This window comes from Pelodiscus sinensis, chromosome 5, assembly GCF_052426305.1.
Source record: "Pelodiscus sinensis isolate ZL-2025 chromosome 5, ASM5242630v1, whole genome shotgun sequence".
NCBI lineage: Eukaryota > Metazoa > Chordata > Testudines > Trionychidae > Pelodiscus > Pelodiscus sinensis.
This window is the reverse complement of record NC_143056.1, coordinates 31,115,870-31,135,265: the sequence shown is the minus strand read 5'-3', so window position 1 is coordinate 31,135,265 and position 19,396 is coordinate 31,115,870. Positions and strand designations below refer to the sequence as shown.

At 43.3% G+C, this 19,396-nt stretch overlaps 1 protein-coding gene across 1 annotated transcript in view; it reads right to left on the bottom strand.

The window, feature by feature from the left end:
- Positions 1–19,396, bottom strand: part of CATSPERB (catsper channel auxiliary subunit beta) — a 140,935-nt gene that overhangs the window by 114,729 nt on the left and 6,810 nt on the right. The window contains exons 3-7 of the mRNA XM_089778257.1: positions 16,496–16,593; positions 15,425–15,577; positions 10,006–10,066; positions 8,615–8,710; positions 4,621–4,770 (exon numbers count right to left, since the gene is read on the bottom strand). Of these exons, the coding sequence (XP_089634383.1) occupies positions 4,621–4,770; positions 8,615–8,710; positions 10,006–10,066; positions 15,425–15,577; positions 16,496–16,593 (558 nt within the window). The remainder of the gene's footprint in view (positions 1–4,620; positions 4,771–8,614; positions 8,711–10,005; positions 10,067–15,424; positions 15,578–16,495; positions 16,594–19,396) is intronic.

Genomic DNA, 19,396 nt, shown 5'->3' with positions numbered 1-19,396 from the left:
GATAGGTCTTTTGCACCCACTACTTCCCTTGGAAGGCTGTTCCAGAACTTCACTCCTCTAATGGTTAGAAACCTTCATTTAATTTCAAGTCTAAGCTTCCTGATAGCCATCTTATATCCATTTGTTCTTGTGTCCACATTGGTATTGAGTTTAAATAATTCCTTTCCCTCCCTGGTATTTATCCCTCTGATATATTTAAAGAGAGCAGTCATGTCTCCCCTCAGCCTTCTTTTGGTTAAGGTAAACAAGCCAAGCTCCTTGAGTCTCCTTTCATAAGACAGGTTTTCCATTCCTCGGATCATCCTAGTGGCCCTTCTTTGTACCTGTTCCAGTTTGAATTCATCCTTATTAAACATGGGAGACCATAACTGCACACAGTATTCCAAATGAGGTCTCACCAATGCCTTGTATAACGGCACTAACACCTCCTTATCCCTACTGGAAATACCTTGCCTATAGCATCCCAAGAACATATTAGCCTTTTTCACGGCCATGTCACAATGGCGGCTCATAGTCATCCTATGATCAACCAGGACTCCGAGGTCCTTCTCCTCTTCCGTTACTTCCAACTGATGTGTCCCCAGCTTATAACTAAAATTCTTGTTGTTAATCCCTAACTGCATAACATTACATTTTTCATTATTAAATTTCATCCTATTGCTATCACTCCAATTTACAAGATCATCCAGATCTTCCTGTATGATATCCCTATCTTTTCTGAATTGGCAATACCTACCAACTTTGTGTCATCCGCAAACTTTATTAGGACACGCCCACTTTTGGTGCCAAGGTCAGTAATAAAAAGATTAAATAAGATTGGTCCCAAAACTGATCCCTGAGGAACTCCGCTAGTAACCTTCCTCCAACCTGACAGTTCACCTTTCAGTATGACCTGCTGTAGTCTCCCCTTTAACCAGTTGCTTATTCACCTCTCAATTATCATATTGATCCCCATCTTTTCCAATTTAACCACTAATTCCCCATGTGGTACAGTATCAAATGCCTTACTAAAATCAAAGTAGATTAGATCCACTGCATTTTCTTTATCTAAAAAATCTGTTACTTTATCAAAAAAGGAGATCAGGTTAGTTCGGCACGATCTACCTTTTGTAAAACCATGTTGTAATTTGTCACAATTGCCATTAACCTCAATGTCCCTAACTACTTCTTCAAAAATTTTTCCAAGACCTTGAATACTACAGATGTCAAACTAACAGGCCTATAGTTACCCGGGTTGCTTTTTTTCCCTTTCTTAAAAATAGGAACTATATTAGCAATTCTCCAGTCAAATGGTACAACCTCTGAGTTTAGAGATTTATTAAAAAATTTTGCTAATGGACTTTCAATTTCATGTGCCAGTTCCTTTAATATTCCTGGATGAAGATTATCTGGGCCCCCCAATTTACTCCCATTAAGCCGTTCAAGTTTGGCATTTACCTCGGATATGGTAATATCTACCTCCATATCCTTATTCCCATTTGTTATGTTACCATTATCCCTAAGCTGTTCGTTAGCCTCATTAAAGATTGAAGCAAAGTATTTGTTTAGATATTGGGCCATGCCTAGATTATCCTTAACCTCCACTCCATCCTCAGTAATTAGCGGTCCCACTTTTTTTTTTGTTTTTTTCCTATTTATATGGCTATAAAACCTTTTACTATTGATTTTAATTCTCTTTGCAAGGTCCAACTCTACATGACTTTTAGCCTCTTTCACTTTGTCCCTACAAGCTCTAACCTCAATAAGGTAGCTTTTTTTGCTGGTCCCTCCCATCTTCCACTCCTTATATGCTTTCTGTTTTTTCTTAATCAAACCCTTTTGTGTCTTGAGCTGTCCTTGGCCTCTGGTGCTCAGGAAGATTCCTGGGCTTTAAAAGTGGAAGGACTCAGAGAAGGAGATCTCAGTCTTCTCTCCCTATACGCTCCTTCTTCCCACTGCCATCCAATGTTTTACTAGAGAAAGTAAGTAAGTCTCTAATGTGCTTGTGCTGAGAAACATCTGTGGAAGAGATGGCAGGTGCTCAGATGTTTCTGTTCTGGAAAACCAATATGTATGATCAGATCATAGAATCATAGGACTGGAAGGGACCTCAAGAGGTCATCGAGTCTAGCCCCCCGCCCTCAAGGCAGGACCAGATGAAGGATGAACTTATCTCTGCATCAGAAAAAGTTGTAGCTGAGCTTCCCTGATTCTTTGGTTGTTCCTGAACATGAGCCGACATCTCTGCTGTGATGTGCCCTTCCCTTAAACACAAAAGCATCTATGGTGACCATAGTTTAAAGACGCTACAACCTTATAAGGTGGACGTATAGCGCCAACAGACACTGGAGGCCAAAATAATTCATCTTAAAAACCAACAGTGGAATATGCGTAGACAAAGCGAAGAACCACCTCTAATCTGCTATCACTTGTTTCCATGCTTCTTCCTAGATTACTTGATCTACTTGATCTTGCAAAGTCACCTTCCTCCAACTCAGAATGCATTTATTTCTGCAAGTCTTTCAGCCATCTCTCTTCTCATACCTCTCTTCATAATCCTTTCATCTACTCCATATTATGGGTTAAGCAAATGAACTCCATCACAAAGTCTCAGTCAAAACTGCTATGTATGTCAACAGAAGTTTGATTTGAATACCAATGGAGTCAAAGTGAGTAAATTTCAGGATTCAAGCCCATTTTATTAAAAAGAAGCATACTACATAAGAACATAAGAATGGCCGTACTGGGTCAGACCAAAGGTCCATCTAGCCCAGTAGCCTGTCTGCCGACAGTGGCCAGCACCAGGTGCCCCACAGAGGGTGGACCAAAGACAATGAATAAATGATTTGTCTCCAGCCATCCTTCTCCAGCCTCTGACAAACAGAGGCCAGGGACACCATTTCTATCCCCTGGCTAATAGCCTTTTATAGACCTAACCTTCATGAAATTATCTAGCTTCTCTTTAAACTCTGTTATAGTCCTAGCCTTCACAGCCTCCTCTGGCAAGGAGTTCCACAGGTTGACTACACGCTGTGTGAAGAAGAACTTTCTTTTATTAGTTCTAAACCTGCTACCTATTAATTTCATTTGGTGTCCTCTAGTTCTTCTATTATGGGAACTAATAAATAACTTTTCTTGATCTGCCCTCTCCACATGATTTTATATACCTCTATCATATTCCCCCTCGTCTCCTTTTTTCTAAACTGAAAAGTCCCAGTCGCTTTAACCTCTCCTCATATGGGACCAGTTCCAAACCCCTAATCATTTTAGTTGCCCTTTTCTGAACCCTTTCCAAGGCCAAAATATCTTTTTTGAGGTGAGGAGACCACATCTGTACACAGTATTCAAGATGTGGACGTACCATAGTTTTATACAGGGACAGTAAGATATTCTGTGGAGCAGTCTGTCAGAACTGCCAGGCAATTGGGAATATCCCCAACAAAGTAGTGATGCTGAACAGATGGGAATGACTGCTTTCATTAGCAGCCTCTATACTTGCTTCGTAATCACCTAATTACACCTTTCCTCATGGATTAGCTGGACACACAGGACTCACAGATAATTATAGAATCACAGAATACTAGAACTGGAAGGAACCTTGAGAGGTCATCAAGTCTAGTTCCGTGAATTTGAGGTGGTTGGTCCTGTCATAATAATCTCAGATGACTTGTGAGGCTCAGAACATGCAGGCTCAAAGATGACTCAGGCTTAGAACACTCACGCATCTCAAGAAGTGAACTAAGACAATTTAAAAACAATTGCTCCATCATTTTGCTTTTCTGTTTCCCTTCCCTCCTGTCCTGCCTTTATTTTGTTAATTTGGATTCTAAACTCTTTGGATCTTGGAATTTATCATTTTACATATCTATAAAGCACCTCTGGTATCAGTGGTGCTATGTAAATAATAAACAAACCAACCCATTTTGCCCATCTATAAAATGGATTAATATTGGTTTGGCAGTTCCTCCTATGAGGTGACAGATCAGATTACACAGAAGCTTTTCTGCTTTTTCTGACAGATATCGCTAAACAACAGTAAGCTACTAAATATTTCTTGTTTGTTTATTATTTTTTTAATTTTATGTTAAGCAAGTTTGTGATGGTTTTTAAACTTTCCAATATTCATTGTCTGCCATTAGATGGCAGTGTTCACTATTATTTGCATCTCAGTCCTAGTCAACCTGAGATATTAAAGCCAATTTCACCATGCTCATTTTCTAAATATGAACAGGTTTGCCAGGACCAATAAGACATTTAATAATAGAAGGCCATACTAAGACAAATCCTGCTACATTTTCCATCTCCAGCAAGGGTTCACTTCTGGCTTCTTTAATGGAAGCTTTAAAATGTTCATAAATCAACAAAGTTTGCAACACTATCATAATGGGAATTATTTCTCTGAAACCAAATGATGATTAGCATCTGTCTAGATGCATGATGCATTGGGCTGGGGGATAGCATCTCTAATTTATGAAAGGAAGATACAGATGTTTATATAAGCTGGCAATGCAAGAACTTCTATCTTTTCATAACCTGAGAGAGTATGTGAATAGTACAAACTGTTTGATTCAATGTACATTATTTTGCACTGGTCTTCAGATTTCTGGTGCATATATTCAAACATACAGATATGCAACTTACCATGCACTGTTTCATTACATATGAGAGCAATTACCGCCACATCATTAGCACAGGGGCATTTTGACACTGTGATATTTATTACATAAGGTATTAGAGCATTAATTTGAGCAGACTGCATTGGTTTGCCAAGACGCCATTGAAGAAGAGGCTCTGTGGAAAAAAAAAGTCTAGAGGTTAAAATTATCCAAAGCATAAATACATTGCATGTTTATTTAACTATTCTTATCACTTTTACATTCCATGGATAAAAAGAAGACAAATATAATTTATTATGAGAGGCTAAGTACACCAAAAAAGAAACAATAGAGGAAGAACGTGCACATGGCCAAGTGCATATGATCGGGCATGTCTACATTACAGACACTAAGGCTGTGTCTAGACTACATGGCTCCATCGATGGAGCCATGTAGATGAGGGTTGTAGGCAAAGGCAAATGAAGCCACGATTTAAATGATCGTGGCTTCATTTAAATTTACATGGCTGCCGCGCTGATCTGACAAACAGCTGATCAGCTGTTTGTCCGCTCAGCACGCTAGTCTGGACACTCCCCTGCCGACATCAAAGCCCTTTGTCGGCAGCCCCGTTATTCCTCGTGGGATGAGGTTTCCCGGGGCTGCCGACAAAGGGCTTTGATGTCGGCAGGGGAGCGTCCAGACTAGCACGCTGAGCGGACAAACAGCTGATCAGCTTTTTGTCGGCTCAGCGCGGCAGCCATGTAAATTTAAATGAAGCCGCGATCATTTAAATCGCGGCTTCATTTGCCTTTGCCAAAAAAACAAATCTACATGGCTCCGTCGACGGAGCCATGTAGTCTAGACATACCCTAACAGTGGCAGGGCTCTGACACTGAAGCTGTGCTGCTATAGCATAGACACTTGTTACAGTGACAGAAAGTATTTCCCCCATTCCTATGGTAAATACAGTTCCTTCAGCGGAAGGTTGACTGAAGAATTTTTATTCACTTCCCCCGCCCAGTGACACAGATTGGTAATTGTTTAAGTTTTAGAGTGAGGGATAGCTCAGTGGTTTGAGCACTGGCCTGCTAAATCCAGAATTGTGAGCTCAATCCTTGGGGGGGCCATATAGGAATCTGGGGCAAATATGTCAGGGATGGTACTTAGTCCTGCTGTGAGGGCAGGGGACTGGACTCAATGACCTCTCAAGGTCCCTTCCAGCTCTATGAGATGGTATATCTCCATATATTATATTAGGTGTAGACCAAGTGTAAAATAAAGGGTGTCACTAAACAACAAAAATATGCTAGGTACAGGTTGCACCTCTATAAACTGGGACACTCTAGTCCAGCAATGTCTGTGGTCCATCAGGCCCCTGGTTATTGTAGGATAACAGAATCCTGGTGCAATGTGGGGGTGGGAGTCTGGCACATGACCCAGCTGGGCTGCCAGGAATCTGGTGTATAGCGCTGATGGGAGTGTGGGGAGGGGATGAGGGGCAGGAGCTGGGAAGCCTGGTACGTTGGGCTGCTGGGGGGAGCGAGGTAGCCTAGCAGGACACAAAATTGGGCCAGCAGCAGAGGGGCCAGAAATGACCTCCCCTGTTCTGGCAAAAGCCCTCCTCCCTCCCTGAGGGTGCCAGACCAAAGAGGTCCAACCTGTACATGAAAAACAATATGTAATAAGAAAATACATTTGCATGCAGCTTATGAAAACTGTACAGGCAGTCCCCGACTTACGCGGATCCAACTTATGTTGGATCCGCACTTACGAAGGTACGAATGGGGCTTTCTTGCCCCGGAGCTCGCAGGCAGCGGTCCGCCACCTCGAACTCCGGGGCGAGAAAAGCAGCTCCCGGCGCCCCTGGTCTGCTGGGGACCGTCTCCAGCAGACCAGGGGCACCGGGAGCAAAGCCGCAGCCGCGGCAGGTTTGCTCGCAGTGTCCCTGGTCTGCTGGAGACGGTCCCCAGCAGACCAGGGGCACAGCAAGCAAAGCCGCAGCCGCGGCGGGGTCCCACGCCAGAGCAAAGCCTCAGAGGCGCGGCACCCCGCCGCTGCGGCTTTGCTCCCCCTGTCCCTGGTCTGCTGGGGGGGGGGGCCCAGCTAGTGTGCCCCCCCCCAGCAGACCAGGCTTTTGTTGTGGACCGTGGGGCAGAGCAGCTGGGGCGCTGCCGGTTGGTCCCGCAGCGCCGCTCTGGGCACTACTGGACCAACCCGGCAGCACCCCAGCAGCTCTGCCCCAGGCGTCCTGATTCAGCCGCTGCTGGTCAGTTTCAGGAGTGGCTGACTTGGGGACGCCTGGGGCAGAGCAGCTGGGGTGCTGCTGGGTTGGTCCAGTAGCGCCGAGGAGCGGCGCTACTGGAGCAACCCAGCAGCACCCCAGCTGCTCTGTCCCAGGCATCCCCAAGTCAGCCGCTGCTGAAACTGACCAGCGCTGACTACAGGAAACCCAAGGCACAGTTGCTCTGCCCCGGGCTTCCTGGAATCAGCCGCTGATCAATTTCAGCAGCAGCTGACTTGGGGTTCTTAAGTTGAATCTGTATGTAAGTCAGAACTGGCGGTCAGTTTCAGTAGCGGCTGAATCTGGACGCCAGTTCCGACTTACATACAGATTCAACTTAAGAACAAACCTACAGTCCCTATCTTGTACGTAACCCGGGGACTGCCTGTACATACTGCCGCTTAAAATAAAATTACACTCATAAAACAATGTTAAAAGATTACTAAGGTTGCAAAGTCAACATTCAAGAGTTAGGAAATACCATAATTAAGGTTGCCTGTACAACCTTATTTCATCCTCCTGGTGTATATGCAGTATGACAGTCTTAATTACATGCTCATATACTATTTTTTCCCCACATGCTGATCCTGCCTCATTTTCTAGCCAGTCCCAGTTCCCATTTTCTGCACCCCAATTCCTGTCTCCACAAATTCCTTACCAATCAAGCCACAGCTGTTCCATCCAGACTCCTTATGCAATCAGTTTACCCTCCTCCAGTGTAACTCTCAGTTCTAATCTCCATCTCCATGATCTTCACCCAGTCTCTTGCTCCTTGTCTTAGCTACCATCTAGTTAGTCTCATTTCTCTTCCTACATCCCAGCTCCTTCTCAAAACTGTATCCCCTTTCCTCATTCCTCCCTCATTAATTCCTACTTTCTCTACCCCAACTTCCTGTCCAATCTTAGAATGTCCCACTGTAGCCAAATAAATTCACACCTTGATGAAAGATGAACAGCATGGTATGCTTTTGTGACTGTGAAACCAGGTGAACTAGCCAGCCAGTGAGGTTCACCAGGTAGTGATGGAGGCACTTTGACACTTGGCCAAATTTGGGTCGATTTTTCACAGGGACTGGAAAAAGCAAGGGGATTGGCCTGACAAAAAGGCCAAATGTTAAGTCCCTGTTCCAAATCAAAGAGTGATAGATCATTTGATTTTTTTTTAAATTTTGGAAAAAACATATTTTCTTCCCAGCCTTATTTTTAGAAACAGGTCAGCTGTCTTGGCTAGGAAAAAAAATCAGCATGAATCACGGTAAACTTCAGCCCAAAAAGCTGAAGTTTCACACAGTTTTATAAGCAACTGAAAGCAGGAGTTTTTTCCATAGGAAATATGGACAGCACTGCCAGCTCCTCCAATCAACTGATTTGATCAAGGAATTGGTAAGGTACATAGTTTTTCATAAAATTAACTGAAAAAGGAGTATTCATCATTTTGATGTATCTTTCCACAGAACTTTTTAGATAAACTCTGTCCTGTAGAAATATTGTACAATAACTATATGAATATGATTAATAAATTATTTTAGCATTTGTAGCCCAAGACTAGAAGAGATCGATTTTTAAAGATTTTTTTTAAAATTTCCATAATGGTTCCACTATAGAGCAGAGTTAAGGTTATTTGCATGCCTTGGCAGTACATTTCCATATCTTAAAATGTTTAGATTTAAGGGTAATCTTAACTTGGACCAATATTATCTTTAACTCATCTTAACAGTTTTTTGTTCTAAATAATTCTGTGTTTCTGAATGATTCTTACCCCTCAGAACATCCAGTAATGTTCCTTCAGTAGCAAACATATTTAATCCATGATGCATGGTGAATCTTACAAACCATTCCTCTATTGGAGCAATATCTAGTTGAACATGAAGTGAATACAACATTGACAATGGTTAGAGCCTTATAAAAACAAAACAGAAAAATGATTCACACAAAAAGGTTCTTTTTCATATTTCAGTCTCCCTTCATATAGAGGTTTTCCCATTACTTTAATCTATCCAAAGTGAATAACTTCCCTTAATTTTCTTGTCTGTAAAAGAACCAAGCAATTCTGAAGCCCTCATTCAGCCAAAATTCTTACTGAAGTCAATGGAAGATCTCTTAAATAAGTGCTTAATAAAAATTGAGTAACATGCATCAGGATCTGGTCCAAAAATCATTCATTATGTGGTTTCATTTTGCCACATTTCACGTAATAAGGTAACATAATATAGAGAAAAAGATGTAGTCTATTTGGATTTTTAAAGAGCTAAAAAGATACTGCCTATCACTGATTCCTAGTCAAAATATTTATCTGCACTGTCTTAGATAGAAACATTGCTGCACACCGTGAAAAAGAGCTGAAGGACCACCAACTAGGTAACTGCTAATATGTAGTGTATAATGCGGTGGGGATATCTAGTATGACATGGGTTTATTTCACATCTTTATTAAGCAAGTGGAAGTGGAAGCAAATCAAATAGTGACATTAACAAGTTTGGAAGGAAGTGTGAATACCAGTCACAACAGAGAACTATCTAGCTATGTTAAAAAGGAAGACATCGCATAAGATTCAGACTGAGAAAATGAAAACCAATACAGAGGAAACAAAACAATGTGAAAGACCGATATGCAAGGCAGGGAATGAACATGGAAAGCACTAATTCCATAAGAAACAGGTGACAGGACAACAAACAGGAATTTCCAAAACAATAAACCAGAGTAAGTTTGATTACAAAAACAAGAAATCTCAAGCAAGGAACAGTCATTGGCAAAGTATATTAAAAGATAAGTGCCTAAAATTGGGTACCTAACGAAGTCTGGCCTGATTTATTAAGCGATATGCAATTCTGAATAAATTTCAATGATAGCTGAAGGTACTCAACTCAATATCAAAAGACATTAAATTGAAGGTGAAGAAAATCAAAATTATTAGATATGTAGGGAAAGATTAACAAGGCTAACTATTTACAGAATGGGTAAGAGATTACTGTACAGGGACATGAACTTCTCATTTATGAGAGAGGCCAAGAACTAAAAGGAATTACATAGGCTAGTACAAAGACGTAAACCTAGTAATAAAGGATGAAATTAAGAATAGGAAAACTTCAGTTGAAGTTGAGGGAAAACATGCAGACAGTGATATATATGCAATTAAAATATAGTTTTTACCTGTATTATATGTAATGTTTCTTCTTGGAATATCAATAGTCCAGGTTGACTGATTCTTTCCCTTTTATTTAAAAATACCAATGGAATATTTTATTTGTCTGATTTTAAATCATATATTTTATTTTTCTCCCCCGCCCCCAATATTTTCAAAGAGCACAAAAACATTGGGTTAAATCCATCTATGATGAAACAGAAGCAATGCAATCACACAAGCTACTGTCAGAGTCTCTCTTTCATGGTATTTGTTCATTACAATGCACACTTTATATCTGGATGTGGATGCTGCATAAAAGTAATTGAAAAAAATAAACAAGATTCCATTCCTTATAGTGAAACCATGGCAGAGCAAGCCTGGGTTCCAGATGCTGAAGCATACATTGCTATGGCTTTACTGCTCCAGTATCCAAGTTAGCAAAAATAAAACTAGGAAGACCAGATAGCAAATGTGAAAAATTGGGATGAGACTGGGGGGAGGGCGGAGGGGAATAATGCACAACTATATATGAAATATCCCAGAATATCAGGAGTGTCCCTATAAAATCAGGACATCTGGTCACCCTAATTAAAACTAGCTTGAGTAAATCAGCTAAAGCCACAGTCACATCCTTTGACTGTATGGCAGGCTTACCCTGAGCTTACATCAGAGTGAAGTTAATGGTGATACACCAGAAAATATTTAGCTCATATCTGGGAGCTATTTAACTTTTGCTTCCACCTCATTGAATCTTGGTATCACACTAACCCAGTTCTTTCTGATGAAGAATGTAGGATGCAACAGCTCCCTTAAAGTGCATGCTCTTTATCAGTCAGAGATTGCTCAAAAGTGACAAACTGCCCACTGCTTTTTACAGCTAGTGCCTGATGCGGCTGCCTCTGAAGCACCCTCACCCCCGGAACTCAAAATAAAAATTATAGTCTCATGTAAAATTCAAAGATTCTTCCAGTGTGATCATTTAGGTGGTGTGATTTTTTAAAATAATATAATTGTATCAACCCCTACTATGATACAGTTATATAGACAAAGGTAATTTATAGGAGTATAAATAATTTTATTTCCTGTACAGAAATAAAATTATTCCCAGATAAAACACTTTCATACTGGTATAACAGCATCTAACAGTGGGGGGAATTATACCACTTTAACTCGGGGCGAGCTAAATCTGGCCCACCAGACATTTCAATTTGGTCCGCTATAACCCTCCAGTTTGCTAATGGCTCGGTGGGGAGATCAGGCAAGCTGCCTGCCTGCCATGGTCCAACATGTCACTCACAGCAGTTGGCTGCAAAACAAGTGTGTCTTTGCATTCGTGACCCTTGGCAGGAGGAGGGCAGTGGGTCTCCATGCGCTGTCCCTGCCCTCAGCACTATCCTCACAAACTTCTGTTGGCTGGAAATTGGCCAATGGGAGCTGCAGAGACAGTGCTTGTGAGTGCAAAAGCCAGAGCCTTCACCTACTACCCCCTCCCAGACAAAGCCTGCACCTAACATCCCCTCCTGCACCCAACCCCCTTCCCCACGTCACCACCATCCCCTTCCTGCATCCAAACCCCATCTCAGACCCTAGACCCCCTCCTGAACTTCTGCACCAGATTAGAACCCCTCCTGCACCCATAATCTCCTTCCAGACCTTTCACCCCAGTTCTCTGCACAGAGCTCCTTTGTGTACCCAAACTCCATCCAAGAACTTGTATTAATATAGCAGAAAAGTATGGCCTGTGACCACTTACCAATTCTTGGAGTGGCCCCTTTGCAAAAATTATTGCCCACCCCTGCTTTAACTATAATGCGATAAGAGAGACACTCCTTTCCTGAGAGAGTCCTGGTGGCTGGGCATGGTATTATAACCTTTTCCTGATCTTGGCACCCCATGTAGGTTGCCGACCTTGTTGGGCCAAAGTCCCACATTCAAAAGCCCCAACTTTTGCGGCAGCAAAGAATTCATTAAACTGCCTGCCTTCACAGGGGTCTTTAGCCTCATCTCAGGACCCTTTAAATCCAGCCCCCTTCTTGGGCTTCTAAAGGAGCCTAGTTCCCTTAGGCCTTAGGATACTTTGCCAGCTGGGGAACCCAGGCACAATCACTGCTCCAGGTTCCCTCCCAGGGAACCTATCCATAGTAGCCCCACATGGCCTCCTTTACTTAGCTGCAGCTATTTTCCTTTGACCTCTTCTTACTTGGTCTTTTTGTCTTCATCTGTTTCTACAAGGTTAAAGTTCTCAAGTTCTTTCTCTCCATCACTTTTAGTAGATGCATCCAGTCAAGTTTCGTTGGCCAAAAAGGAGCATCTTTTCCCAACCCTCTGTTCCCAGCCAGAAACTGGCCTGTTAAGTCCTGCAGCTCCTTTTATTTGAGCATGCTGGATTCTGACTGGATTCTTCCCTGCAGCTTTAGTAAGCAGGCCTGGAGAATTCCCTTTTGCCTTACTGGGACAGGTTATAGTATGACAACAGGCCCTCCTTCAGGAGGTCACAAAGACTTTTGCATATACCAGTACAGTTACTGTGCAGCAGTACAACTTGTGTGAGTGGATAAGGCCTCAGTTAAAACTCTAGGGATGGCTCGAATAGGCAGCCAGAGCAGGACTAGCACGATTCAGACTCCATCATCAACTCAGGTCTCAAAATGGAAGACATAAGATTATGTCATACTTATTCTGGCTTGTAACCCACTGTTCTGATATGCCGGCACAGCCTGAACAAAGTGTGGGAATAAGGGTGGCATCATAGAATCATAGCAGACCAATCCCAACTAAATCAACCCAGCCAGGGCTTTGTCAAGATGAGACTTAAAACCCTCTAGGGATGGAGATTCCACCACCTCCCTAGGTAGCCCATTTCAGTACTTCACCACCCTTATAGTGAAATCGTTTTTCCTAATATCCAACCTAGACCTCCCCCACTGTAACTTGAGACCATTGCTCCTTGTTCTGTCATCTGTCACTACTGAGAACAGCCTCTCCCCATCCTCTCTGGACCCTCCCTTCAGCAAGTCGAAGGCTGCTATCAAATCCCCCCCTCACTCTTCTCTTCTGAAGACTAAACAAACCCAAATCCCTCAGTCTCTCCTCATAGGTCATGTGCTCCAGTCCCCTAATCATTTTGGTCACCCTCCGCTGGACTCTCTCCAACGTGTCCACATCTTTTCTATGGTGCAGGGCCCAGAACTGGACACAATACTCCAGATGTGGCCTCACAAGAGCCGAATAAAGGGGAATAATCACTTCTCTAGATCTGCTGGTAACGCTCCTCTTAATGCAACCTAATATGCCATTCTCCTTCTTGGCTACAAGGGCACATTGTTGACTCATATCCAGCTTCTCATCCACTGTAAGCCCCAGGTCCTTTTCTGCAGAACTGCTACTCAGCCATTCAGTCCTCAGCCTGTAACAATGTTTGGGATTCTTCCTTCTCAAGTGCAGGACTCTGCACTTGTCCTTGTTGAACCTCATCAGATTTCTTTTGGCCCAATCCTCTAATCTGTCAAGGTCACTCTGGACCCTATTCCTGCCGTCCAGTGTATCTATCTCTCCCTCTAGCTTAGTGTCATCTGCATACTTGCTGAGGGTGCAATCCATCCCCTCATCCAGGTCATTAATAAAGATGTTGAACAAAACCGGTCCAAGAACAGATCCTTGGTGCATTTTGCTAGAAACAGACCACCAACCTGACATTGAGCCATTAATCACTACCCGTTGGGCCTGAAAGTCTAGCCAGCTTTCTATCCAACTTACAGTCCATTTATTCAATCCATACTTCCTTAACTTGCTGGCAAGAATATTGTGGGTGACTATCAAAAGCTTTGCTAAATTCATCAGGAATATGAATTTCTCTTTGTCCTGGGCTTAACTCTTTAATTCCTGCTCACCATTAAAATAGTACATTCAGACCAGCTTGAAACTTTGAAAGGTTGCAGCACTTCCTTTCTCTGTGCAGATAAGGCTCCGTCGCACCATCCAGATCCCAAGACAGTGCATTTCCTTCTGAACTGGTTTTTAGCTCGCTAGTGTTCTGACCTGCTGGCCTGTAGCTTTTCTAGTTTCTCCTAGGGATGCAAGTGACTAGTCGACTATCTGATAAGCAAACGTTTATCAGATAGTCGAGTAGCCACTCGACAAGTTGCTCCTCCCCCCTTGCTGCCTCTATCAGAGAGAGGCAGCTGGGGAAGAGGGAGCAGGAGCCAGTGCTGGGAGGAACCGGCTTTAAGCAGGTTTCCCCCCAACACCGTCTCCAAAGGGGCTAGGGGAAGCAGAGGCACAGTGAGGAAACTCATGCCGGTTCCCACTGCGGGTGCTTCTGCTTTTGAAATGGACAAGAACGCTGTAGGAACCAGTGCTGAGGGGAGCCAGCTTAAAAGTCTCTAGGGTGCCACCTGCCATCCCTGCTGCCTCTTGGGGGAGGGATAGGGGATGCTGCTGTGCAGCAGTCCCTGTCTGCAGGGGTCCCACACCAGCGCCTGTTCATGGCAAACACTCCTGAGCAGTCCGAGCTCATGCTGATTTCTGCGCCTCTGCATTTTAAATATAGTTAGAGTGGCTGGGTTGTTACTACATTTAAAATGCAGAGCTGCAGCATGGGTGGCTCCAGAGCTGGCATGAGCCAGGACTGCTCAGTCCCAGCTCGAGTAGTCTCCTGGAGCTACCCCTGCTATGGTTCTGTAGAGCAGTACTTACTGATGAATCAATTAGGCAGATAATCACATTTTAACATCCTTAGTTGTTCCTGAATGTTGCTTCTTTGTCTGCCATTCCTCTGCTCAGGCTCACTGATGGCAAGGGAGGAAGGGGCAGATTCCCTGGGACCCAGTGATTTACAAGAGCCTGGGTCTCCTGGCCCCTACCACCACCACTACTGCAGCAGTGGTGGCATCTGGAGATCCTCTAGGTGCTTTAAATTGCCACTGGCAGCCCGGTCGAAGCACTTCAGGCAGCACTGAAGGACTGGTTAGGGGAAGCTAGCCCCAGCCCTGTCCCTTTGCCTAAGGCCCAGCTCTTTCCAGATGCATGGAGCTGACCCCCCATCTTGCCCAGAAACCTGGAAAAGTCTGTCAGCTGCTCTGCCTCTGTGCATGCCTCCCTATTTGGTGTCCTCTCTCTCTACCTAACTCTGATAGTCCAGTCCTTACTTCTCCAAATCCTATATCTGATACATCAGAAATAGCTGCTGCCACCACTTCTCCCTGCTTCATTTGTGAACTATAAAAAAATAGGCACGAAGGGATTAAATTGGACAAAACCTTATTTAAATGCAATTCTTTTGCATTGATCTCTAATTCTGACAGAAATCCAAAGGTAATCTAACTGCCTGGTATGAAGGGATAAAGGTTAAGTTAGAGGAGCGGGCTAAAATTGCTTTCATATACTGTCCAATGCTTACCAAATTACTGTTTATCAAACATGCACTGAAAAAGAACAAAATGTTACCAGTTTCATTCTGAAGTAGAAGATCCCAGAATAGGTACTGTTGAAGATCTGAATGCTGGGAGCAAGCCCTAATGAGGTATATAACAGTAGAAGCTTTTTTCTGTTCTCCAAAGTATCCTCCTGGTTTACATTATATAGATGACAGCTGATTTTCTTTGAGGAAGAAAAAATCCACAGACTTTTAGCACAGAAACACTTGTCTTTCTCCAACTTGCTGCAATTACCAAAAATAATCAAACACCCCACAGGCTTAATCAAACACCCCACAAGTTAGATGGTGGCTTAATTAATTGAAATTGATTGTGCATATCAAACTTTGGCTAAGTAGCTTTTGCAGCTGCAAAAGTAGAAAATGCATATTATGATATAAAAGTGCATCAGACCAAATATACGTTATGTTCAATATACCAATGAACCATTTTTAGTATCATGTTTGTGACTAAAATTTGCTTCTACATCTATCTAGTATGTATAGCCGTAGAAAGGGGATAGCTACCTGGGGCAATTCCTGTCTATTGTTAAATATATCTATTAATAAAAGTATTTGAATGACATATGGGCACATGAACAATTTCCAAATTGTTTGGTCATAGAGATGTTAGGTTAAAGTAGTAATTCAAAGCAAATGTAGAGAAAATTATCGTTTTGAATTATGTCAAATCACCATACTCTCCAATGTCATAGGTCAACTCTCAAATCTAATTTGTTACCTTGAGGTCATTGTTCAAGCTAATGAAAATTACTTCATCTGAAAAACTCCTGTTATCTGAAAAAGTGGGTTGTGCCCACAAAAGCTCATGATACCATCTACATGCTTTGTTAGTCTTTAAGGTGCTACTAGACTATTTGTTGTTTAAGTTTTTCCTGTTACAGGCTAACTTGGCTACCCCTCTGAAGCTTCATTTTTAATTAAAGTCTTTATTATACATGACAAATTTACACATAGGTAACACTTTCAACTATGAAGAGGAATTAATTCACGATCCTGAATTAAAATAGTAAACCACAGTGATGTAGTTTTATCTATACACAGTGAACAATCACAAATATAAAGCTTAATTGGGAACTTACCAAATTTTGTGAACCAAGGTACAATTTAATGACTTTGGGCTTTGTGCCTGTATCATCTAATGGTTCAGTATAGCAAGAGAAACTTGAATTCTCCTTCACTGAAAGAGACAAAAAAATATAGTCTAATGTTTGAAATATCCTTTGCAGAAATGTCTGCTAAAACTAAATATTAATTTTGGAAAGGAAAAGGATAATGTATTAATTTGTACTAAAGAATAAGGAAAATTAGCAAGCACGTTATTAAAAAAATAAGTACACTCATCTATCAGGGACCTGACCACAGAGTTATAGAGATGTAGAGCTGGAAAGTACCTCAATAGGTGATTTAGTCCATAAGTGTTTGCCCATCCTGTGTTTAAAAACAGAATTGGACACAATACTCCAGTTGAGGCCTTATCAGTGCTGAATAGAGTAGAAGAATTATTACTTTCATCTGCATACAAGAGAGTCCTGCTAGTAGTACAGTATTACATTGTTGACTCACAGGGTACATCTACACAGTAACATTATTTCAAGGAGTAATGGAAGTCGGATGAAGAATGCTCTGTTTCAAAATAAGTGCTGTGTAGATGCTCCCAATTCAAAAATAAGCTACACAATTGATATAGCTCAATTTGAGTAGCTTATTTTGAGTTAAGCACCCACCTAGGGTCATTTAGATTGTGGTCCATCATAACACTGTAACCCCATTAACCCTGATAATTAAAAGTAGAGTGACCAGAAGCTCCATTTTAAAGCTACAGCCCCATATGAAAGACTTCATGCCCTTTTAAAAGAAGAGGGCAAATTGTTCCATATTTTCGGTCTCTCCCCTTCCATCAGTATTGGTGGGTCCTACTGCTGGCCAGATCCATGCTTACCATTCACCCATCCACCAGTGGTGGTGCTATGGGGAGGGTTGTCCAGCGGCTGATGGTGAGGATGCGTGTGTAAGGCTAGTGATCAGGCAAAGCAGCATGATCCCCCACATGTTGCCTTGAGAAGATGCAGTACCAGGTACCAGAAGAGGTGGGTCCATCCTGGGGCCCTAGCCAGGCATGGAGGGTGGAGAGCACTGGACAGAGAGGGTTGGGTCAGATCAGTCACCCTCAACCCTATGAGGGTGCACAGGAGTATGTGTGCCACCATTCCCTTGGCAAACATTAAAGGTAAGAAGACTCCAACTACAAACAAAGACTCCAACTACATACTTCTGATTGACAGCCTTTGAACTCATTTGAGTAAGTGATCAATTTTATCAGATGTCACGTATTCCGCATAGAGAAACATGGTAACCCCAATTAAAAGCAATTTAAGGCTCTAGTTTCTGACAAATTCCAGAGTGTCTTCTGATTTTCTGGTATGAATTAGAAAAAAATCTACAGCATTCGACTTTTACACATCTCCATCTTGATGAACATGGTAAATTAAAGCTTCATATTTTTGCCCATAACAGACCTTCATATTGTGTCTATTCTGTCACTCTGGGAACTCTGCTTGGTTTGGCTGTATGTGAAAGAGTGCAAGAGCACTGCTTTTGAATGAAATACCAGAAGTAACTGAACTGAACCAAAGTCTTAATGCTTTGAAAGGACTTTGGCAGATGCATCTTTCTGCAAAAACTTTTCTGTTATAATGAGCAAACAGGAAATAGTCTCAGAACCCAACCAACCACTATTTGGAATCTCTTACTAGCCAGTCTTGTGGGCATTGTCTGTCTTCTTCCTGCAGAATATAATTGTCTCAGGTGTGACAGGGTCAGGCCAGGGAGCTGCTGCAGAGAGGCGAAAAGGCAGCCCAAAAGGGAAAAACTCCTGTTAGAAAAGCAGAGAACTGCAGCACAATTAGGTGCAGCTGGGAGGGAGCTGGCTCAGGCAAATTGGGGCCAGCTGACTTCTCTGCTGACTCTCTGAGGGCCTTTAAAAGCCTCATCAGTTGGAGGCTAGGGAGAGGAGTGAGAGGACGACAGGAAGGTGGTGGAGAGGCAGAGAGGAAGAAAAGGAGAGAACAAGTTGGACCAGCATTAGGTAAAGGCAGCAGGGGAGGGAGCCTGTGGGCCCCTGGCTTGGGCTCCCTACCACTGAGACCCGCTGCAAAACCCCAGTAGTGGCTTGGAGAAGAGGGGCCCTTGCCACACGTGGTGCCAGGAGTGGGATCTTTGGCTGTGAGGTCTCACAGCAACCCAAATCTAGCTAAGTTGGCCCCTCGCAAAGCAAAGTACCCATGGAGGACCTGGTAAAAGCACTGGTGCAGGCCACGGCGGCTCAACAAGAGGCTACTCGGGTGCAAGCAGCTGCCCAGCAGGAGTCGGTGCGGCTCCAACAAGAAACCAACCAGTTGTTGATGAGTCAAGTAGCCCAGGACAGGGCCACCCTGCAGGAGGTGGTGACCCAGCTGAAAGCCCTGACAGTCCAGGTACGTGATCAAGATGGGGTTCGACCCTTGCGGGCCAATTTCTACTTACAGAAAATGACAAAAGACGATGAGGTTGAGGCCTACCTCTTGGCCTTCGAAAGGACAGCTTTGCGGGAGGCCTGGCCTCAAGCTCAGTGGGCCAGCATTCTAGCCCCTTTTCTGAGCGGGGAAGCCCAGAAGGCATACCTTGACATGGCAGAGGAAGCTGCATCCGACTACCCCCAGCTGAAAGCAGAGATCCTGGCACGGGCTGGGGTCACGGTCGCAGTGAGAGCCCAGAGATTTCACAATTGGCGATATCGAGATGACCAGGGCCCCAGAACTCAGTTGTTTGATCTGGTTCATCTGGCCCGGAAGTGGCTGCGGCCCGACATCCACAACCCCGACAAGATTATCGAGGTGATCGTTCTTGATCGGTACATGAGGGGTTTACCCCCAGACCTTCGGGAATGGGTGGGCCAGAATGACCCCACGACATTTGATGAACTGGTGGCTCTCGTTGAGAGG